This window comes from Varanus komodoensis, unplaced genomic scaffold (assembly GCF_004798865.1).
Source record: "Varanus komodoensis strain SLA01 unplaced genomic scaffold, ASM479886v1 scaffold50, whole genome shotgun sequence".
Taxonomy (NCBI): Eukaryota; Metazoa; Chordata; class Lepidosauria; order Squamata; family Varanidae; genus Varanus; species Varanus komodoensis.
In genome coordinates, this window is record NW_025336088.1 from 1,822,050 (window position 1) to 1,846,399 (window position 24,350).

The 24,350-nt window shown below is 44.6% G+C and overlaps 1 protein-coding gene across 6 annotated transcripts in view; it reads right to left on the minus strand.

The window, feature by feature from the left end:
* The window catches only part of UBTF (upstream binding transcription factor), a 56,017-nt gene extending 31,667 nt beyond the window's left edge, over nt 1–24,350 (minus strand). Inside the window, exons 1-13 of one of the 6 annotated variants that reach the window (XM_044447141.1) lie at nt 23,964–24,348; nt 19,937–20,089; nt 17,223–17,398; nt 15,240–15,323; nt 11,609–11,764; nt 10,178–10,242; nt 9,404–9,524; nt 7,841–7,951; nt 7,399–7,532; nt 4,673–4,814; nt 3,203–3,244; nt 2,150–2,263; nt 1,296–1,451 (exon numbers count right to left, since the gene is read on the minus strand). In XM_044447141.1, coding sequence (XP_044303076.1) covers nt 1,296–1,451; nt 2,150–2,263; nt 3,203–3,244; nt 4,673–4,814; nt 7,399–7,532; nt 7,841–7,951; nt 9,404–9,524; nt 10,178–10,242; nt 11,609–11,764; nt 15,240–15,323; nt 17,223–17,398; nt 19,937–19,994 — 1,359 coding nt within the window. In that variant the 5' untranslated portion in view covers nt 19,995–20,089; nt 23,964–24,348. Of the gene's footprint in view, nt 1–1,295; nt 1,452–2,149; nt 2,264–3,202; nt 3,245–4,672; nt 4,815–7,398; nt 7,533–7,840; nt 7,952–9,403; nt 9,525–10,177; nt 10,243–11,608; nt 11,765–15,239; nt 15,324–17,222; nt 17,399–19,936; nt 20,090–22,308; nt 22,442–23,606; nt 23,722–23,963 lie in introns of those variants that run through there. The other 5 variants (XM_044447142.1, XM_044447143.1, XM_044447146.1 and 2 more) reach the window with 5 other exon arrangements.

A 24,350-nucleotide genomic window follows, 5' to 3' on the forward strand; every position in this document is an offset into this window, starting at 1 on the left:
TCCCCCTCATATTGCCCTCCTTCCTCCCTCTTGCCCATTTCTCACCTCCCTCTCTCCTTCTCCATCACTCTCATTCTCTGCCTTCCTCTCCTCCCTCCTCTGCCCCCTCTTCCTCCAGTCCGGCCACCTTCTCCCCCCCCACTCCCCCCTTCTGCCTGTGCATCTTTCCCCTCCACAATACCTTTCTCCTCACCTCTCCATCTGCCCCTGCTCCACACACCTCTCTCTCGTCAAAAGCTCACCTCCAGGTCCACAGTTACAGAGACAAATTACACCTATGGGGAAGGGACATTTCCCTAGTATAACTTCCTAATACTCCCACTTGGCCCCCGTGCTCCATTTCTCTTCCTCCCCTCCAAAATTTTGAATTTTGCAAGCAGAGGGTGAACGTACACAGCCATTTTCCACATGGCAACTTAGCCTGAGTGACCAATGAGCTTCAGCCAATACAGAAAATTTAAAGGAGCTAACAAAAATTAAGAGCGGGCACTTGATATATGATCTAGAAGGAATATATGCTCCCATGAAGGAAGAGGAATCCTCCCACTGTTCTTGGATTTCTGACCAGTTGCAAATGTGCAGCAAAATTCCCTTCAGCTTGTGAGTGGATGCTGCAAACCACAACTGTTCCACTTGATAGTATGCCCACCAGAGTAAAGAACTGTTTGATATATAGCCATCTGTTTTCACCTGAAGTCACCCTCCAACATGCACAGTCAAACCACACCAGTTCCAGCCCCACTCATATGGAATCCCCTGCCTTCTGATCAATCCAATCATGGCATCTAGTTAACTTCCTCAAGGACCCACACCTTCCTTTCTTAGGCTTCTAAACCAAGCCTCAAGACGTCTCCCTTCCGGCTCCATGCAATACTCATAGATGCACTGGGAGGTGGCTTGTACAGAAAAGGGAGCACAGGGCTGACATGTTGCCCACTTTCACACAAATGACGAGATTGCTGAAGCCTGGTTGCCCCCACCCCTCAAACTGGAGAAAAAAAACGGGCAGAGGTAACGCAAGATGGAATGGTAGGAGCGCCCAGACTGTGACGGAGCTGCTTGGTGCCTTTTACAGAGAACCGATGGCTCTGGAATGTTCCAGAACCTTCTGTAGGTTTCTAGCAGGTTTTTTTCTTTCTTTTTTTAAGGGTGAAGGAAAGGATCAAGATCCTGGTTTCATCCAAGTCAACAGAAAAAAAAATCCAGCTGACTTTGAGATGCCCAGGAATACATGTTCCCTTGTTCCTCCCCACAAAAATTATGGAAAGCAGAATGTGCATTATTGATTAAACAACCTTTTTTTTCTCTGAAAGATCATTCCACATCCGCGCCAGCAGCCGGGTCAGTTCACTCTCCGACAGTTCGGGTCGCTCCTCCTGCAGCTGCTTGCGTTTCTCCTCCGAGAAGATAAACATAGCAGAAACGGGCCGTTTGGGTTTCTCAGAACCTCCCTGTTAAAGAGCACAAAGGGACTCGTGGTTGTGGAACTCTGAGGTTATAACTTTGTTTTTAGTTTTTAAGCGTTATGGAAAAAAAAAACAAATAAGAAAAGGAGAAAAAAAGGGGAGACTTAGTTGTAGGATCACAAAACTTACCCAGTGGGTTAATCAACTAATACTTTAGTTGATTAATCAAAGGGGGGAGCAATTCTTGCCAACAAGTTCAAATTTTAATAGGTGGGCTGCAAGTTAAAGGCAAATTTTGAGGCTATTTTGGTTCAGTGCATTATTGTAATGAAAAGGAAATGAAAAACAAATTAAAAGCTGGGTATTTATATATAACAATGAAAGTGGTAACTTATTACACTTCCTGTAATATCTCAGAAAGGCACTAATACAGGACTTTGGGGCATATGCAAATTTATTTTAATTGATTAGTCAGTTATTTAATTACAAGGCAGATGATTAAATCAAGCAAACATTGTTCAAACCTGCTGACAACCCAACTATCTGTTCCTATAAAGAAAATTTAAATGTGGATAACGAGTTTTTTGGTCATATTTTAAAACATAGCCAGCAGCCATTTTAAGTGAAGTCTTGAGGCCTGTTTAAAAGTCAGATTCATCCAATTATTTAAATGCAAAAATGCACACATACCCACAATGCATCTGCTTTTGCCCTCACCCCTGGATAGGGTATGTAGTACTTACCTTACTAGCATCTGGTGAGGATTTCTTAGAGGCAGGGCTGGTGGCACCTTTTTTGTTTACTCCCAGCATTTTCTCCTCCCCCAGAACCCTCTGCTGTTCTTCTTCAGGTAGGCTCTAAAACAACAACAACAAAAGCCAGAAACGGGTGATGGCTTCCTGAACACTGGCTAATTTTTATTTTTGCTGTCTTACTCCCATCTAGCAAATGTATACCTAATTTGGCAGCACCTGCAACACAGGAAGCTTCAGGGGGTGAAGAGCATGGCTACCCACTTCCTCTTCAGAAGATTTTGTCTTCAAGAAGAGTACTATGTCAGCAGTCCAGCATCTGCACTAGTTTCTTCTCCTGCCCCCCAACCCCCACCTCCAAAGAAGTAAACTATTGCTGAAGACCATCTGGAAACTTCAGTTCTCACAGGATGTGCTGTGATGGGAAGCTGAGGGAAGGGGGTAGAGAGAAAAAATAGACATGCTAACTATTCTAAAACAATTGTGTAGGCTACCAATCAGCTATCAAGTGGAAAGCCCTAAGCGATGTGCATCTGAGGCAGTCAATAAATTTAGACTTCATGTAAAACTACAGTTTTGGAAATTTAACTATGTTTTGGTCTGATCTTTCAACTGGCAAGTATAGACAGACAAGCTGTTCTCAACTATAGCTTACCTATAGGCTTGGAAGCTCAAACCATACTTTGGGTTCTAAAGGGTGGTTAGCACAAACCATGGTGGTTGGCAAGATGTCTGAATTGAGCCTGGTTTCTTCATATACAACCCAACCTTATATAAGGAAGCCCTGTTCAGAGTCTCCTCAATACAAGAGACAAGTTCTGTTATGGATGGACCAGGACTTTTGGATTGCTAAGAATCACTGAATAGTTTCATCTTACAGTTTTGCAATTTTAAAGCAACAAGAGTATATAGGTTACACTCACTACCTGGAAAAAACCAATAATTAGTGCAATATAACAGACATGGACTAGTCTAAGTCCAATATTTTAAGACCAATTAACTTTGCATGCACATCAGCTAGTAGAATGTTTTGGTCACACTCACCTCAAGGAAACGCAACAGCTCAATTTCATAATCTTTCTTTTTCTGTAAAGGCAAAGCAGCACAAGATAGTCAGTTCTTGGGGTATGCCAAGATTTTTGCCTTTTCCTGCTCTAGCACCCCTCCAAAATTGTGTTCTCAAACCATTCAATTCCCGAAGGATTGCCAAAAGCAAGTCTAGACATCCTAACAGATATTTGGATTCCAAATTTAACAAGTATCTCCTAAGATGCCTGTCTGAATTAACTTTCAGAGAAACACTACTCTGCTTCAAGGGTCAACAATTTACAGTCCCAAGTAAAGCTCAGCCTACTAAGAGGCATCTAATTTTCCAGCCCCAAAGATGGCTGCAGATCAGCAACTTCAGGGCAACAGGGCACTGGAGGAAGAAGGAAGGAGAGCACACTTCTTTGTCAGGACTGGCCTTCCGGCAAAACACGGAACATACTGTTATCACCTTTGCCATCTTTTAAGAAGTTTGGAGTACTGGGTGTGTATGAGGTGGGAGAAAAACAGAACAATATTGCAATTTGAAACCTTTAAACTAGAAGGAAACAAGGGCCTTCTCTGTGGTAGCCCCCAAATTATGGCATGATCTCCCTGCTAAGACCTGCTTGGCACCATCTTTTTTTCAATGCCTTTTTCATCTTTTCAGTTAAGGCTGCCCTTTCTGCAGAAGTATTTACTTAACTCTAAACCCTGGGGATGGGTAGGTGGAGGAACTGCCAGCTGTTTTTCTTTTTTCAGCAAGTTTAGTGGTATGGTCTGATATAGTTTATTTTGTTGTCGAAATGTTCTTTTAAATTTTACTAGAACACTAAAAACAACATACAGTTACATTTTATATTGGCATTGTATTGTATTTATTAACTGCTGTTTGCTCTTCAGAGAGCTTCAGCTATTAGGCAGTAAAGAAATAAAACAGCTCTGCCTTTTCCAACTGCTTCCTGAGGATAGGCATCATGGCGCCTTGCAGGAGTATTCACCCCTTCCCTTCCCCTCCTACTCTGACTTTTCCATATCCAGTAGCATTAGAACCTGAAATCAATAATACATTTACTGGCAGTATTATGACTTTTACTATATCTGGTCTTATCTTTTTATCTGGTTTCTACTTACGGCTTTAGCAATTCCAGCTTGGCTATCAGAAATACAGGTGTCACTGATTAATTTAAGGGTAACACTGTTCTCTTGTCCACACTGTGCTTGTGCACAGCAGCACACAGGGCTACTGAAGTTAATTTACACCTTGGTCAGACGCTGAAAGTGATGGCACTTTTCTTGCACATTTTAAGTTGGAGGAGAAAGCCATTTCAACAGCAGAGCACCAAAGTACCATGGAACCTGCCTTGTACATATCTAGTGTAAGGAAATAACCCCATTGTATGCCTCAAGGCAAGGTTTCTAATCCTTGAAAGATCCTCTAATCTTTCACACACACACACACACGCACACACACAAAGCTGTGCCCACCTGATCACACTTCTTGTGGTAGGCATCCTTTTCCTTCTGGGAAAGAAGCTTCCACTGCTGACTGCAGAGCACCATCCGTTCTGTGCTTGGGACATCTTTCATGTTTGCCATCAGCTCAGCACAGTAAAGTGAGTAACTGTTCCTAGAATAATAATTGGCTTTATATGGCACCACCTATTAAGTCAGTACTTGGGATACTCTACATAAATCAATGCACACAACACTGCTGGTGCTTGAACCCCTTATCATTCTTTGGTTCCCTCACCCATAATCACTAACTCCTGCCACAAATATTCGGGCTGGGGATTCATGGTAACAAGATAGATGGGATCTTAAGCATGCAAAAGCTACTTGCATCTCTTTTCCATCCTATTCAAATTTTTGAGCTTCAAAGGCCATATCAATTTGAGCCAAAACTGTAGGAGGTCAACTGATCACCTGAGAGTACCCCCCACCCCAAGTTTCAGTCAAGCACACAAAATCCAGACATTCAAAAGCTCACCAAAATTTGTCTCTCCCCTTTCAACTGGATTATCTGCAATCCCGAGCATCCACAGAAAACAATGTCTTGCAAGTAAGTCCACAGAAGTCACTAGCCAGAGAAATTTTTACCAGCCTTCTTAAACATGTATACCCTGCAAGAAAAGTGGAATGGGCCTTCCTTGCTTGGCCAGGCAAGTGGCCATTTTTAAACCAAGCCTAAGGGCTTCTTTAATTACAGATGTGGGAGTGCTGTTCTTTCTTGTAGCATAGTGCTCTCTCTCTACAAAGTTTAAATGGATGTTAAGCTCAAAACTCATCCCAGGGATGAAGGGGGGCTACAGAGGAAAACACAGAAGAGCTTGGAATTAGCTTGCAGAACGGATGTAGATTTACTCACATGGACGCCTGCCCTCAGTGTGATGGGGGGAAAGAGAGGGGACAGTTGCGATTAACTTTGGATCCTCCATTTAATCCATGAAAAGACAAGCTAAAATGGAAGTGATTGCAAATATGGCATGCCTGAGTTTGTAAAGTGACAGGCGTTTACTTTAACTGGTGTGCCTGCTACCTCAATAATGTCTACTGCTGCAGCCAAATAAAGGCAGGGAATTCAGCAAGAGCTTTTGCAGAAGCACAGGTCTTGCAGAGGGGCTTTTTACAGCTGGACTAGACATTTGCAGCTATACATGCCAGAGTAGTGTACCCCCAGAAACCTGTTAACCTGTTGTTTTGTACTGCACTTTGAAAAAGGCAAGCAGCTGCAACAGGACCCCACAGTCCAATCTATATGCAAGAGCAAAATAGCTGTCTTCCATTCAAGATCTCTACCAAGCACAAAAACCCACCTCTGCATCTGCAGGAAGATTTGGGTGGGAGGTAGAACAGCCTAGAGAAGAAAAGGGATGGGAAAACCTCCTGTTTCTTGCCTTTATCACATTGTACTTCAGTTAGGATAGGTAACAATGAAGTAAGAATTTATAAGCCCCAAGATTTGATGGATGGAGCGGGGGAGAACAGTGAATGGAATAGCACAGAAGGCCTCTAAGACTGGAAGCAGCCAGGGAAGACAGAAAGTAGAAGGGCAAGGCCAGACAAACTTCAGCAAAATGTGCATCAGTCTGTGCATTCGTATAATCTGCAGGCACCCCCTCTAGGTGCCCCTGAGCATGGCAACTGGTGGGAGGGCTGAGATGACTGGGCTCTGCAATGCCCTTCTGGTGCTATTTCAGCACCAGCTGAAGATCCTTTCTAGTCTTTCCAGGCCTTTTAACCACAGTTTTTAGCTTGCTCCCAATGCTGTTTTATTTTCCTTCAGTTTTCACGTTCTAATGGAGAATTTATGGTGTCGCGTTATATTTTCTTATTTGAGTGTTAAGTTGCCCCAAGATGATTATTTTTTACTGAAGAGACAGGCAAATATTACATCAAAAGGAGTGAAAAGTGGCTGTAACAGGAGAGGGGAACTGCTGCTCTGTCTTGTCCACAAAGAAAACACACTGCAAATTCCTGCTGGAGTTGCTCGTGCACGTGAAGCACGTTTCCTTTCAAGCAAAGCATCTCCTGAGGTGCTCTCATAGCAGGTGGGCAGGTGAGGACTATAGGTGCTCATCAGCCACCTTCTGATACCTTGGGCAACCAGTTCAGGATGAAAAGCAGCTCCCATCAGTGATGGGACGAAGTGCTGCACTTCTACCCTGCATTCATCTCAGCCCGTCAGCAGTTGCCAATAGGCATGACTTCATGGGCCAACCATGGACATTAAGAGAAGTTACTACTGTCCTACCTTGGGAAGATCCATTTCTATTTATTTTATTTTATGTTCTTTTAAAGAGCTTTAGCTATTGAGCAGTAGAAAACTGTAATTCATTCATTCACTGACATAAAGTCATCTTCTGCTCTGCTCTTCACTTGAGAGCAGGATAGCAATACACAGTGTGCCCCACCCACTTTCACATGTGTAACAGGCCTGTGAGGCAGACTGGTTTGGTAATGCTGAGCTACAAGGCTGTCCAGTGAGCCTCATGCCTGGACAGGAAGTAGAATGCAGGTCTTTCCTAGTCCACACTAGCTGTGCACACCCCAGCTATCTTGCCATACAGAGCCAACGATGGGTAGGTGGCAGCAGCAGATGACATCCTCTTAGCTGGAGATACTGATCTTGGCCGGTACTTTTGACCCATGTGAATTGCACAAAAGGAAAATGAGCATTGTTCCAACCCCATCACAAAGGCCCAGCAACTTACGGAGGGGGCTTGGTGGGCCGCCCATCAAACTTGTCTTTCAACTGCCTCTCTGCTTTAGTCAGGGTGGAACGGGGGGGAGCCCCTTCCTCAATGTTCATCTCTGGGTGCTTCTGTATATAATCTCGCATCATTTCCTGTAGACGACAAACGCATGGAGCGGTTAACACAGCGGACTCAGAGAAAAACTGTGGGGAGAAGCCCTCCCTAGGCTCTGGGGTTGTAGGGTGGACAGGAGTGAACACACTTGCATGGCCCTGACCAATTCTAAGGCTTGGCAGAAGCAGCAGCGAAGGTGTTGCACTGCAACTCCCTTCAGGCTCAATAAGAGGGAGTGACACCCACAAGTCGGCTCTCGGAGCGCGGCTGGGTTTCAACAGCCGCGACAAGGCCGGGCTGAGCACAGGGGGGAGAATATGGAGGGGAACTGTTGAATGTTCCCTACCTCATACTCCTTCCGCTGCTCCAGAGCCTTATGAATCCATTTCAGCCTTTTTTTGTCCGAGAGCTGAGACCATTGCTTGCCCAACGCATCCTTCACCTCCTTCGTGGTGGCCTGAAAAACCCAGGTGGGGAGGGGGAAATAAAAAATCAGGTAAAAAGGAAAAATATGGGAAAGGGGGGACACTGCCCACCCTAGTGGTATGGCAGTGAGCTAAGCTAAATCTTTGAAAAGGTTCCATAAAAAAAGGTTCTTCTTTAGTTCCTTCAAGGGGAACAAAGCAGCTAAATACATGGGAAATCTGTATGTCCATGCATATGCTTGGCCTGTAAGTTTGCTGATCTGCTGTATGACAGGGAATCTCATCTCTTGCACTGACTCTGGTATCCTGGGTAAGCTCTTGCTTATTTTTAAAATATAAAGAATGCTCTTAGTCCTTGTGGCCATGTGTGTCAGGGTCTCATATCTTTGTCCTCATTTTATTCACCTCTTTCTAACAAAAAGGATGAGACTATGCAGGTAATAAGAATTATGGGAGCAGAAAATACCAAACTAAAACAAGCTGCATGTAAGCATTATACACGAACATTAAGCATCACCATTCACTGGATCCATATGAACTGCCTACCTAACCTAACTCCTTGACCTTCAGCACAGATGCCTCCAGAGAAGCTGACAGGCAGCACAAGAAGCGGTTCAGCACCTTCTGTTCATTCGTCCCAACTAAATGTACACTGGTGGTGTTTTGTCTCTAGTTCCACTTCACTGTTGTGGCTAATAACATCCCCTACAAATATGTCTTCAAGCTTTTTATGTGTGTGTCCATCACCAACATTTTGTGGCACTGAGTTCCATAAGAAATTTTCTACTACATGAAAATTACTCCTCCACCTCACCTTCTGTTCATCATTTCCACTGGCTGATCCTGAATTTAACTGACTTGAGGGAAACAAGTAAATCATTTTTTCTGGTTCCCTCCCTCTAGTTCATCATCCTTTAATTGTTTCCTCTCAGTTGTCTCAAAGATGATAAAGCCCCGGTTTTCTATGTCCTTTCAACAGGAATATGTTCCTCTGCTCTCTTGTAAATGCAATTCTTGTCATGCCTTTCAAATTAAAGATGTGGGACTGTATACATGTGAATGCTTCCTCCATGATAAATAACCCTGGGACACAGGAAACTGCTTTTGACAAAAAGCAGATTAGGCAAAACATTGCTTCTTCAGCATGCTAACTATGCAAGCGGAAAAAGGATGTTTTTTTGGATGGGAGGAAACATTGAAATGTGTGATTTCTCACTAGCAGCCAAAAGCTTTTACCATTTGGTTCTGCTCAAATGTGAACTGCCCTCTTAGATAATGAGGAAACCACACATGAAAATAATTTCTGACAAAATAAAATTATAAAGAGAAGGCACAGCTTTCCTTAGATTGTCCTCATTTTCAGGAACACAACCCCTGCCTCTACCCAGAATGTTTCCACCACTGTTTCTTCCCTTTTTGTGTGTTTCTGTATCCCCTTCGCTTACTCAGGCCTCCAGTGTACAAACCCAGGCAGAACTACTTACATCAGGGCGTACTTTCAAGTAGATCTTCTTCTCGTGAGTGTACCAAAGCTGTTGGGGGGTCTTAGGTTTCTCTGGGACATCAGATTTCTTGGCATTCTGAATGAGGTCAGGATGGTCTTCCCTTTACAGAACATGACAGAAGGGAGTAGGAATCATAGGGCATCAGCAATACTGGAATTATATGGACATAAAGAAACATACAGACTGACCCTTCAAAAATCCCACACTCCTCTTCCCCTGTTAAACTCAATTAAATCCTCAAATTTCTACAACTACAACTGGACTGGACTTTCCCAACCCTGGATCCCCGCATGTTGTTGGCCTACAACTCTCACCATCCAACAGGCTGAGGTGGTGTGAACTGCAGTCCAACATATGAGATCTAAATTTGGGGAAGACAAGTCCAAAGGGATCCCTGGTCTGATCTGGACTCCTAATCCAAGCGTATGCTTTCAAATATCGGCATGCAAATGGCTGAATGAACTGAAAATAATATTTATTCATGAACCTTGCCATTCCATGATGCCCTCCAAATTTGAAGACAATCCCTCACTTCTTTTGTGGTTGGCCAGGCAGCACTCTAGCTAAGGTGCTTACTGGCTGTTTCTGCTCTTCCCTCACTCTCTCTAGCATCACTGAAAAGCAAGCAGCTTTTTTTGCAGCATCCAAATTCATACTGTGATTGCTGTGTATCTGCAACTGAAGCCCATCATCATGGTCAACTAGCTCCATAGCTGCCAACACACATACCCCTGCTACTTAATGGACTCTTACCTAAATCTTGCCAAATTTCGTTCAAAGTCTTGTTTCTCTCGTTGAAAGTCTTGGATATACTTCATCTAAAGACAGACAAAAGGGAAGAACAAATGCTAAGTTGAACTACTGATCTCCAGAATTGTCACAATGTGAATCCCACATCCTAAACCAGCAGAGGACAGACTTGTCAAATGCTTCGAGCTAAACACTAAGTGCAAGTACTAAATATCACTTACATGCTGTATATTCTCTCTCTCTCTCTCTCTCTCTCCCTCTCCCTCTCTGTGTGTGTACACATGTGTGTGTGTGTGTGAAAGAAAAGCCCCCAGTCTTTTTGCATTCAGCCAGAACTTCCTCTCATTCCTAGAAGTGTACACATAGAATAACCAAGGAAACACAGCAGAAGTCTCAGCCAATGGCTAGGCTTATGTAGATAGATGAAATTTCATGGGGAGAATCAAAGGGAACCTCTACTTGCCCCAGCCAACCAGTTACTTAAATAGCTGTATCAACAATGAGGGCTGTTGGAATGGAGCAGGTGAGCAGTGCATTACCAGCCCCCATGCTCCTTTATACACCGTTTCTGGGTTCATAATGGGCAAGGTACCTATACCATTCAAGGCTGGAAAACTGGAAGTAACGACAGCATGTTGGTACCCAGAATCCAGTCACTTCACAAGTTTGCCCTGAAGTGGCTGCTAAACACACTGAATAATTTTCCAGGCATAATATACTGGGTCTTCTCCTGGTTCAGAGTCTTCAATACTATGAAAGAACTTAAGTTCTTAATTAGTCAGGAATTTCGGCACCCTATCAGAAATAACTTTATGCATGTACATGCACAAATGTGTACACACATACTCCATTGACTTCTCTCATACTTAAGAAGTACAGATTCCAGATAAATGGGGCTCATTTTCACAAAGACATGCCTTTTAAATCTTTTCAGTTGTTATCCTGGGATAACGGCACTTCTTTCTCACAAGAATTTCTCTGTCATTTCAGCTGCAATGCTGTTCAGTCCCATTCTGGGTTTTTTATTTGTTTTCTGCTTTGTGATCCCCAAACTCCAGGAACAAGCAGCCTGCTGCTGCTATTTACATGTCTGATGAGTCAAAAAAAGGCCAGCCACTCTTATTTGTCCAAAAATCTCAGATAATCAAGGGTTCATAAGCTCTAACTTGGCTTATTAGCACTGCAATGTGCAGAACGCTCAAGAAAGGGGAACGGTATTTTCCCTTGCATGGGGCTTTTTATTATCTGCAAACACCCAGAGAAAAGTGAGAAAATGCACACCAGGGTAGAAATGGAGGGGCAAGATCTTTCTCCCTCATGCTCGTAGCTTTTCCTGAAACAGAGGTTCCTTCTTTTGGGATATAGGCAAGCAGCCTCTGCAGTCCTGGAGATCTGTACATGGCACTTTCCACAACAATAAAACATGTTGCTCACCTTTTTCTTTTCAGGGAGCTCCTTATACTTTTTGGAGAGTATCTTGGTAAGATCCAGGTTGCTCATTTCTGGATGCAGCTTAGCATACTTGGCTCGCTTCTCCATGAAGAATCGGAAGTAGGGGGTTAAAGGTTTCTTGGGAAAATCAGGATGTTTCTGAAGAAGATAAAATATTATTTTGAGCCTCCTTAGATAATTGAAGTTCTTATTATCTTTTACAAAATAGTATTTTACTGAATTCTGTTTATCAATACTAGTTTTAAATGAAAGTTAGCCAAAATAAACCTTTGTATTAAGTTGGATTATGTATTCTGAATAACCAGTGGTGGTCAGGGGTGGGGAGGGAAGCTGAACAAACCATAACATTCCAGTGATTATCTAGTTTAGCCTTGTTAGTCACCCATTTCTCCACACTATTGGCTTTTTTTTCATTTTAAACTGGCTGTTCCCAGCCTAAGGCAGATTAATTCCCTTTTTGCAAGGCAAACTGACAAACCTAAAACTCTCTGTTACCAGAGTTATTTTCTACATGAAACTGGGTGAAATCTTGAACACTTGATAGCTGTTGCCTATTTTTATTCATTATATTCTTTTTTCCTGCAAGGAACCCAAGGCAATTTACCTAATCCTCCTCTTCTCCAATTTATCCTCACAACCCTGTGAGGTAGGTAAGGCTGAGTCACCATGTAGTTCCCTAGGTGGTGTAAAGCCACCTAGGGAACTACATGGTTGACTGGGGACTAGAACTTTGGATTTCCCAAGTACTAGTCCAACACTCTCATCCCTACAATACACTGCTCTGGAGTATTTCTATATTTTGCAGACTGTTCATCAAAAAGTCCAAGGGTAGGGCCAACCACTCAGTGGTAGCAATTTTGCTTTGCATACAGAAGGTATCAGCTTTAATCCTGAACCAATCCTGTTCAAGGGATCAAGCCTTCCCCCGTCTGCCCAAGACCCTGAAAACCTACTGCCAGTCAAGAGCTTAGACAAAGTGTCTGAACTTGTATTGGGCAGTTTCTGATGTCTACAATATAAGCCTATAAACTCCAAGAAAGACTGGAATCCAGCTGCACCCCTATCATAAAAACATTTATTTATGATTACTATATTTATCTCCTGCCTTCTTTCTTTTCAAGGAAGTTAAGGCAGCTTACTCCTCCTTTCAATCTTATACACACGTCAACTGTGAAGTAGGTTGGACTTAGAATCCAGATCTCCTGAGTCCCAGTCCCGCATTCTTAACCACTGCACTACACTGGCTGTCAACATCTCAATTCAGAGCAGGATGGTTGGTTGGTTTGGTTGTTAAAACAATGCAGATATCCAACAGAGGCTCAAGCTTGAGCAAGTGAGCCACCATTGGGGAAGCAACTTGCCACCTCTTTTTCACCTGAACATCCACCTATGCCCCTAATCAGTAAATAAATAAGCAGCATATTTTAGAACACAGTTGGGCAACTTGAGTGCCATATGTAACCCTTCACCAAATTCCAGGAAATTCCCACAGGCAATCAGTTCAGTCCCCTAACAAGAACAATTTGTCCCTCAGCTATGTGGGCGAGAAAAGAGGGGGCCAAAGGAAAAAAGGGGGAGAGAGGAGGGGATGACTGAAACAAGGGGAAAGAAAAGCAGGCCATGCCTCAACAAGTTATGCCTGAAAGAATGCCATCTCTAGCAGGGAAAAGTGCTCTTGCCATGTTACTGAATTAATTCATCCCCACTGATGTTGTTTAATTAGATTTTCATACTTTTTAATGTTTGCTGATAGGGTCATGATTTTCAAAACATGTGGGATTGGCTGCAAACAGGTTTCACAGTTCATGGGTTTGCATTGCATGCTTAAGGTTCAAACACAAGCTCAAAGTTGTACTGTCATTGTCTCTGCTTGAGAAGCACACCTTTACATAAGGGGGACTGGATCCATTAGACTTATATGGACTCTTGCAAAGCACTAAGGGGGGGGGAACCTGTTGTCTTTCAGATGTTGCTGAAACCAACGGTCAGGTTAACTGGCTGCCACACATTCCTCAATCCTTGCTGAAAAGGAGGCATCACAGACTTGCAAAGAGGGCACAGACTTGGAAAGAGATTTGCCCAAGTATCAGCTCAGTGCAACTATAACTGCTAAAGTTCAGAATGACTTGGAAAAAGGCAACAAAGAGGAGCACGTCAAACAGCCTATGCAACTGCCTCTGAAGAATAATTCTTTTAGATATGTGCAAGTTTAAGTTACCCCCACAGAGCAATGATTGTGTAGCAATAGGCTGGACTGCTAGGTTTTTTTATTGCTCACTGTTGCAATGCCTTTAAACATGGCCTGAGTGGCAGACATGAGCTAGCGAGTCACGTTCATCTCCATGCTGCAGAAAGCATCACTTGCTGGTTTCTACCCAAAATCGAGCTGCTGCACAACAGACTTGTTCCATTTTTTCACCTTTATCAATTAATGATTCTATTAATAATCCACTTCCACCCAAAGCAGCTGAACATTGGATTCCAATTCTTCTATTTTCTCTTTTAAGTTTTCTGCCTTCTCTTATTTAATGAAGGCAAATTCCCAAATAGATTTCTCTGATTTCATTATCTCAGTTGTTTTAGAATGGGTTTAAGAACAACTGTATGGCTTGCTGCAAAACTCAGAGAAGCAGCACAGCTAAGCGAGAGGAGGGGCAGTTACCAAATCCATTGCATACCTACCTGTCCAACCCACATTTGTCTGCAGCTAACAATTTTCTGAGCATGCTTTCTAAATGAGCAGATAGATGGGGGAAGGAGAGCTATTTCCACTGCATTTCTTCACTGGGAACGCATTCAGAGACTCAGCTGTGCTCAAACCAGAGACATGGCTAAAATACCTATGCTTTATCAGATGCCAAATGCCAGGAAGGAAGGCTGCAGCAATGGATCACGCCCTGTTCAGGCATGCAAAACACACAGAAATACATCACATGGAGTGTAAGTCATGCTCTTGGGCCCCATTCTTACATCCCTGTTGGTCCATGTCAAAGGACATCCCATTAGACCCAAGCCTTGCTCTCTTGTGATGATTGCTTGCACAATTTATACATATGATCAGGGCTATGGGAGATCAACAGTCTCTCAGAAGACTGCTTTGGGTTCTCAGCAACTTTTAGTAATGAATGCATTGCTTCTTGCACCATTAAGGTTTTTTCCTGGCTGAAAGCTTGGGAACAACCCATTCTCAATCTTCCTCACCCTAAAAGTAATCACTTTCAAATGCAGCCACAAAGTGCCCCCTTTACCTTCCCAGCAAAACCTTTACATATTACAAGCACATACATGCACACAATGGGGCAGGAATGGCTTAAACACCACAGAACAGCCATCTCCTTTACCGAGTGTGAATACAAGGAATGTGAAGTGTCACAGGGTGGGGGGATGCTTTATTGGGTTTTTAAAATGCCTTTTCACTGTGAACAGCAACCCCTTAAGTACGAAATAGTTAGCATGCACCCCAAAGGGGGAAGGGAAAGTATGCCTAAGATGCAAAGGAAACATAGGCCAAATCACTGCACCACATGAATGGAACAGCTAACAATGCAGCCAGCTTGATTCAGATGGATTAAGTTCCATCACGGACCAGTCCCTCCACTGAGTCAATACTTACCTTCAGCTTTTTGCCTTTGTATGGGTTTTTCACATGTTCCTCAGCATCCATAATTAATTCTGTCAGAGTTCGAAACTTCCTCACCTGCAGGGGCAAATCAATAGTTGTGGGAGGAATGGAAGAGCTGCATGGCAAAACAATTTCCAGGGCTGCTAATTTCAACTGATACCTTAAGGATGCAATCTCATGCATACTTAGACGGAAAAAAAGCTTACCATGCCCAGCATGCTGCAAATAGTATGCCATTTTTCTGTCTATACATACATAAGATTGCACCTTAAATCAAGTAAAACTGTACGATTCAATTGACAGGGTTGAGGGCATTTGTTCATTTTCTAAATCTATTTTGATTCTAGTTCAGTAAGAAACAAATAATACAGACAGACTTACTTCTAACAATGCATGACCATTGTATTACATTTAAAGTCTTTCCACTTACTTTCATTCTCAATAAAATCCAAATAAATTTACTCTGAACAATTATTAAGCATGTGATTAAACAGCAGATAGCCCTAACAATTACCTATGAGTCTTGGGCACTAATTGAGTTTACACTGTCTCTAGGGGAGTGCCACGTTGTTTCTATGTTCTGTGCATCACCTAGCACATAGTCACCACTGACCATGCATTAAATAATAGCAAATTCTAGAGAGCAAATTGTGAAGGTCATATGAGCGTGTTAAAGGGAAAGAAAGAAAGAAAGAGTGTTGAGGACATGTTACCACACTTAGAACAGCATAAACTTTTAAGAGCTTAATGTATAACATCACCTACAATGTGTAAATATATGTTAGCAGAGATGAGAGAAAATGAGAGGAAAAATATGTATACAGAAGAAAAAAATGTTTTACACAGTGCTGCCAAAAACAGAATATACAGCAGACAGGATCCAAGATCCAGTGGGTGTGACTCTTTCTAACCAGTGGCTACTGGTGGTTAAGTTAGATGCAGTTGCTTCATGTTGAAGTTTCTCTTCAAAACATTTCTTTTCTAAAACATGGTTAACATCAGAAATAAAATGGCAATGTTTGTATGCAATGGCTGAACCATAGCTAAGTGCTTCATGAACAAGTCTCCCTAAGCCAGACCAAAGCACTGCATCCACTCTGTTCCCCATTCCTCCCACCCTGATAGGAATTCAGTTAAGTTTAGTTTCATTTTCAAAGAATCTCAGCTTAGGATTCTGTTTGCACCAGGAATCTTTTAGAAGAAGCAATTGTTAAACAAACCACCTTTTGATTCCAGTTTAAAGTTGAGGTTCTTTAGAAACAGACTAAGGTTCACTATAAATTAAGATTCCTCATTCAACTGTAATGCTAACTCAGCTTCCTTTTAAAAAGCCCAGCAGGAGTTTTCCTCCTGGACAATAAGGAGAGGGAAGTGCAGAAGCCGGATCTTTGGCTCAGGCCTACTGGGCTCCTCCCTATAGTGCTTTGCCACGGTTAAGTATGGCATTCATCTAAGTATAACATTCAAACCACACTGCACACTTCAGCCATAGCAGCAGCATTTATTTGCACAATTAGAAGCTTTAATTGCATCTTCTGTGTCCACTTGAATACAAGAGCCATTGAGTTCAATGAAGCTTCCTCTTGGATAAGTGAATATGGATTGCCGCCTAAATGGGACATGGATTGCAAAGTAACAAGAAATCGACCAGTCCAAAAATGAAGGACGTAGGGAGGATGCAATAAAAGAAACAATACGGAAAAGGCATCTGGTTAAGATGGCTTGCAGATGGGGAGAAATTTGAAAGAGTAGGTCCAGGCCATTTAGTAAAGCAAGGAGGCCATGGCAAGCAAGGCGGATGGTGAGAACTGGGGAAGGACGCAGTGTTACTGGCCATCATGGTAGTCGGGTGACCAGACCCAGACCCAGTCAGCAGTGCATCACACCTGCAAGTCCAGCCTACTTCAGTGTGTCATTTCCGATCATCCATAAAATGGCACTTCATGACAGAAATAACACCAAATAAGTGATTACCTCATTAGAAATCTCAATCCATTTCATCTTGCACATCTCACCAGAGAAGTCCTTGAAAGAAACCTTGTCCCAGTCCAGATGGGATTCAGTGGTTTTAAACTTGCCACCATCATTGGATGGCAAGTTGTTCTTCATGCACTCCAAGAGGGTCAGCATGTCTTCCTGGGTCCAACGGTCTACAGAAAAATAGGACAAAAGGAAATTGAGTGTCATACACTTGCACACCCTTCCCAGCCATCTCCAACCCAAATGTGTCCATGTGTTAGACGAAAATTCCCATCAAACGATGGGAACTGTATGTACACTGATGCATCTACAAGGTACCAGAAGGCTGCACTAGGGCTAAAAACCAGTTAAGGACTAAATCCAATCATGTTCATAAACTGGCTCAGATGATATGCTAAGCCACTGCAGACAAGCAAGGCAGTGAGGACTGTCTGTTAAACAACCCGAAGCACATCAGGCTCACCGTGGCTTGTTCTCTCCTTCCTTCCCACTCTCTCCCCCTGTATTCCAGTGTCCTTTGCAGCAGAATCAACCCCATGAGGCCCCTTTCATTCACCTTCTCAGGGTTTTCTTTTGAGAACCTCCGGAGTGCTCCAGTAACCACAGCAGTTAAGTCCTTGAAAAAGGAGCTTCACGAAGGGAGATTAGTATCACTCCTTTCTGAAAGAGCTGGAGACTCAGGGAGGTGTTGAAAAGGTTTAAGTTCAATGCTTAAAACTGAGATAAGAAAATTGCTAAGGGGGAGATACTGTGCATCCGCTCCCTTCACACAAATTCTTGACATATGTGTTTCCACCCCTTTTTAAGGCTTCTCAACTCACAATATATACCAAATAGTGGTAAGAACATGCTATTGAAAAATCAATAATAACCCTAATTTTAAAAAAATATATCCACACAATTTTCTGGAGCTATTTTTTTAAAGGTGGCAAACCAGTAAAATTCACTCCAAAGTGCCGCTTGAGGATCAGCAGAGGGACTGCCAATGGCAAGAGTGAGACTCCAAAGAACGGGGGGGGGGGGGGGGAGCGGTTACTGCTCTTGTTGAGCATCTGGTTAGCCATTCCCCACAACCTACAATGAAATTGCTCTCCCTGGTTTGGATGCCACAACAACCTGTTGTGGATTAAAGACTGAGTGTTATGAAGTGGACTTGTTGCAGAAAAATAAGCCAACCTGCAGGAAGCAGTCCGTATTAAGATGACATGACAACTCATTGTGGCTAGTTACCCATGGTACCCTGTCTCGCTCCATGAACTCAGTCAGTTTCTCTCAAATACAAGATACTTTATTGCACAAGACCCACTGCTCTATTTTAGTAACTTCTAAAACTGTCAAGACCCATTGAATTTAAAAGACATAGCAGTACCAAATTCAGTTGAGCTCCAACAAGCTTGTTCGAAAGCAGTATCAATAGCAAAATAATGTTTAGATTCAGATAGATTTTAAACAATCAAATTGGACACAGACAAAAGAAAATTAGTGCCCCGACTATCTATAAGATCCTCAACTGGCTTAAAAAAAAAAGATCCTTGTAGAGTCCTTTAGGGTGCAATACTATACCCAACTACCCTAGAGTAAGTCCTACTCGGTTCAGTGGGGCCTACTTCTGATTAAACAAACAATAGACTTGAGTGTAAAACTTAAACCAAGCACCTTTGCCTATTTAAGTGACAGAAACTTGCAGGTCTAACATATTCTCAGGCCTAAATGCAACATGAAAATATAAGCACAAACAAGAATGAGCTAAAGACTATAAGGCAGGATCCAATATAACAGCATAGAATTCTGAAGACTATTTAAGTGTGCTTGTATTAATTTACCTCATTTGGGTTTTACAATGAAGCAGTGACACACTAGACAACAGGGTTACAAACAGTGAGTTATTACAAGAAAAGAGCACTTAAGGACTACAAATCCTAGCATACAATTCTTAATTTTGCTCATAAAGAGATTACCAGCAAGTAGCAAAGTGTACAGCACAAACTCCTTAAGTTCATGATTAATAAAAGCCCATGCTTAATAAAAACCTTGTTCTGCAAGTGGGAAAAATCCTCCAAATATTCTAAATATATAAAAAATCAAGGAAGTGGCAAATACAGGAATTCTTCAGAAAGGACTTGGCATGGACAGAAAGAAGTCATAAACAATTATTTTGTTTCACGGTTAACAGTGAAATCCCATACATATCTATTCAGAATGCAGTCCCACTGGGTTTAGTGTCTTACTCCAAATTAAGTAGCTATAGGATTGCAGCTTGGTTTCTTTAAAATTAACACAAGCAAGAGCGTGCTATTTTGATTTTGTTCTGAAAATCTCTCTCACAAGCTGGGTGTGGTTACTTAGGAATGAAAGAAACTAGTAGAGAGAATGCATCCTGCCACAAAAGCAGTTGCCATGGGCATCCCACCAGAAATTCACACATCTTCTGTGAAAATCATACTGAGTGCCTGGAAAACAGTCCAAGCTGGAAAATGTGACAAAGCAGAGCTTGTCACATGCATGTGTGAGCATTTTCTTTGTGTTTCTGATCCGCTAAAAAGGGTAATAAGTGTTGCTGCAATGGTGGAGGGAAATGAAAAGCAAACATTGATTTTCAGGGCTTTTAAAGAACAGTTTGGGGGTGGGCAGAGAGATAACCTAGGATCCAATTTTGCAGAATGTTCTCCAGTAGTCAAGTTCAACCTTCAAGGAATCTCCCCTCTCACCTTGATTTTTGGGGGCTGTCATTTCTAAGTCAGTTGGACTATCCGCTTCTCCGTTCATCTTCCACCTCTCAGACCCTAGGGTGACACCTGCTGGGTCTCCCCCTTCCAGCTCCCTCTCTTCCCCCTTCACGGTGGCGTCAATCAATTTTCACTCTGAAAGAATGAACAAACTGGAATTATGGTCTCTGCTTACCACTAAACTCCACCTTATGATGTAATGACACTAATTTATGCATTGCTGCAAGCAGAGAACTTGCTATCCCAGGACAACATACTGTAGAAGCCAATGCATGCAAACAGAACCTGTGACTTTCTCGCATGTGCAAAGTTGTAGTGAACTGAAAGACCGAACATGAGAACACGTTTCTCTTTCACCCTGAAAACAATGATCACTTAAACAGTAACTGGATCATTTTTTGGTAGATGGTGCATAAAAGTTTCCGATGGCATGAGGGGAGTCCAATGGCCAAGAGAGAACCCAAAAACACCAATTATCTCTTTCCCTAGAGTAACAGGGATCACCAGTGGAGGGGGTTAGATTTGAAAAATGATCCCTTTCATGAAGATAACTTAGTGCATTAGTGCTAAGAGTTGGGGAGATGTGGGGTCAGCTCTTTTGAAGCTGTACTCAGTGGAATCCATTTAACAGGAAAATCCTTAGATTTTACAGGTAAAGGGGAAACCAAAATATTATGTGTGGGAGAGCCGATACATTGCTGGAGCATGATTACAAGGAACATCAAGAGATGGAGTAGGGGGGAAAACAGCACAGGCTCTTCTTCAGAGCGCTGAACTTGAATGAAGAGGCCTGAGTGTAAGTATCAGCTCAGACATAAGGCACAATGTTTAATCCTGGGCCAGTCACAACCTTTCAACCTAACCTACCTCCCAAAGTTGTGAGTATAAAAAGGGGAAACTCAAGTGTGCCACCTGGAGCTCTTCGGAGGAAGTATGAATAGCAGCAACCATCATTACTAGATAGGACAGATAAAACCCAAACAACAAAGGGGGGAAGGGAACTTCCAATTGAGAAGGGGGTGGGGAATCAGTCAGCGGTTCTGAAAAAGGTGGAAAAGCTGGTCATGAGGGAGGGAGGAGGAAGTTGCTGGATGTTTTGCAAGGGTAATGAATGGGGGAGGAGAAAGAAAAGAAGGCTGGGAAAATCCTGATTGGAAGGAACAACCGAGAGATCTCTCGCTGAAGTAAGGGAAAAAGCGACTATTTCCTTGGATTAGAAGCAGAGAAAAAGAGGGAGGGATCTTCTTGGAAAGAGAACGACGATCCCTGGCAGAGTGGGTGGGGTAGAAGATCGGTTGGGAGGGAGAGAGGCAGGCCCAGCGAGTGGGAGGGATCTGCTAGACTCTCTTCTCTTCTCTCCCTCCCCTTCCATCTGCTCTTCAGAGGCCGCACCACCACCAGCCAATCTCCGCCGCCGTCGCCTCCCTGCTGCAGAAGAGGCGCAGCTGCTGCTGCTTGCTGCCTCCCTCCCTCTCTCTCTCTCTCTGCTTGTCTCCAGGCAGGCGGGAGAGCCGAGCCGAGCCGAGCGAGCCGAGCCGTCGGAGCTGTTGCTGCAGCTGCTTCATCTCCTCCCCCCGCCTCCTTCCTCTCCACACGCCCTGCGGGCGCCACCGAAGGAAAAATCTAGCCGCCGCCGCCGCCACCTCCAGCCACTTCGTCTGCCCGATTCCGCTCCCACCCCCATTTTTTTAAAGCCCGGGATGGGCTCCAGCCTTCTGGCCCTATTCCTTCCTTCCACCCGCCTTGGCTCCCGGGGGCAAGGAGAGAGTCTTCTACCACGACATCGCCTGTGTGTCAGCTCCCGCCAGATCCAGCGTTTCTCCCCGTCCACTGACTTAGGTCGACCTTCCAGGAAAGTGGGAATCTTTGGACCACCGGATTCCACGATCTTTTCCCTCCCTCGCCCCACTTCCAAGGACATCTCTCCCCCAAATTTTGCTCGCTCTACTGGATTGCTGCAGGATTTATTCAAGATCCAGCTCTCTCGACTTACATACGATTTTTCCTCTTTGTTGACCGAGATAATCCTCCTTTCCCACTGGATCCTTCCCCGATAATCTGAAGGCGACTGACTTGGTTCCCCAAATCATCTCTCAAAAAGATCCAGTATTTCCCTCTTATTAACAAAATCCCTTCCATCAAAATTATCGTTCCTTTCCCACAATAAGACTCGTCTCTCCTGAATTCTTTTCCCACCCAGTTCTGAAGAAACAGCCACCTATTAAAGTAGGTCGGGCAACCTGGTGGAGAAGGCAAGTCCCCCACGATTCGCTTCCTTTCGATCACGCGGAGGACGGAAGCTGCCTTCCCCGCTCACTAAAGGAAAGGTTCGGTCACCCCCATGCCCCTGTTACCAGAGCGCGAAGCAGCGGATCGGGGGCCAACCGATGCCTGCCGTGTGCGGAGAAGGGGATGCACCAGGCGAGTCCCTCGTCTCTCTTTTCTCTCCGTCGGTATAACCTCGTTGAGGCGGTTAATAAGGATGAGACAAGCCCGCCTCGTTGTGGCGGCAGCAGTCGTGAGTGGGGAGGAGCAGGAGCCGGAGAGCCGCCGCCGCCGCTGCAGCAGCAGCCCCATCGGAGCCGCTGGTGGAAGGGGGGCGGGGAAGGCTGGCTGGCGGGAGGGAGAAATGAATGCCCGGCTGGGGGCGTCCAGGCAGAGCCGAGGGAGGGCAGCACGTTCTGGCTGCTGCTGCGGCTGCCGCCGCCTTCTTTCCCTCCACCAGCGCCCAGACCCCCGGGGAGCGCCTCCCCCTGCGCGCCTAAGGCGCACGGGAGCTGGGCGAGCAAAACCCCGTTAACCCGATTCTCAACACCCATCCACAGCGGGGAACCCAGAAAAATCTCTTCGTTGGGGGACAGAAAAAGAGGGAGGGCCGCCGAAGAGTTCGCCTGAATGGATCCACCCTCCGGATGGCGGAGTGCGCTGGCCACAACCGGTCGGAAAAGCCAAGATGACCGACCTCGCCAGAGCCTCGCGTCGCGGGAGAAAAGTGGGGAACAATTAAAAGCATAAGCTAACCGCGCCTTTCTCCCTCGATTTCGTAAAATTAGCTAGAAATATAGCATGTGTGATAAAAACTAGTGTGCAACTACCATGGAAGGAAAAGCGGAGGCGACATACAGCATTTGCTCCACCGTAGATTGGCTTCTCTCCCTCTGCAGGCGGCTAGAGAAAGGCGCACAAGGCGGCGGCTCGGTGGTTTCTACCACCTCCCTTTCTAGCCTCAGCAGGGCCTCTCGGTTCTATCCAAACCTGGGGGAGGGGGATCGGATCGCTCAACCTACGGACTGGACCGGCCAAATCTTTCCATCTACCCCCTCCGCGGTCAAGCAGCGTGAGCAGAAGCCGCCTCCGCCTCGCTTCTCTCTCGCCCTTCCATGGCGAACGGCGCGGCCTGAGTAGTAAGCGCGTGGAAGACAGGAAAGGGCCCCGATTCGATTTTCTCTACCAATGTACCGCTAGGCTGTGTTTCGAAAAATGCAACCATAAAAGGCGCTTGCAATCCCTCGAAACATTGTCAAAAATTATTCGATTAAAATATAGACCAATTGCTCTAAATATTTTTGATTACAAATTTTAAATGCTATTTCAGTTTTGTGAGATGCACGCACCCGAAAAATGAGACCAAGTCCACATTTTTCAGCCTTACCGAGGAAACTGGAGACGTTAGAAGGAGAAAGCAGGGACGCTTGCTGCTGCAGCCGCCGCCGCCGCCAACCAGCCTGCCTGTCTTCCTCCACCGCCGGAGCCCGAGGAGGTAACAAAAGCGCCTCCCTCCAGCCCCAGATGGCGGAGCGCAGCGTCGGGTTAATGGCGAGCTCCACATGCGCTCGTACTGCCGCAAAGCCAGCCCCGGCTTCTAGGCAGCGTCGCCTCGGATCGTGCCTTCTTTCCCCCCCTCCTTCTGATCCGTCCGTACCCACCCACCCTCCTTTGCAACGGGGGGCTCCATACTGGAGCTGATTCGAGGGGAGATTTTTAGCCCCCTTCTACGTCTGCAACCTACCTGCAGATCGGGAGGCTTTGGAGAAAAGCTCCCCCCTTTTCCCCCCTCTTCTTTCCTGGGCTTGCTTTAGCTGGGAAGCGTTGGTTGAATGCACGCCAGCTCTGCAGCGCTGGCCCCGGGCGTGGACTCGCTCCAGTCCCCGCAGAGAGCTCGCACTTCCCCCGCCTCCATCTCTCTGCTTTTTTCTTCCAATCAGCCGGTCTCTTCGGCTCCCGGATCCTTAGGCAACCTCACAGACCTTCTTCACAAGTCCCCACTTTTCCATCTGCTCCCTAAACAGGTTTTCAAGAAAGGAATCATTTGTGCGGGGCCACGGTCTCTTCTTTGATCTTACCAGGTTGTGGGTCTATCTGGCTTGGGTGTGCGTGTGTATGTGCGTATGTTTTT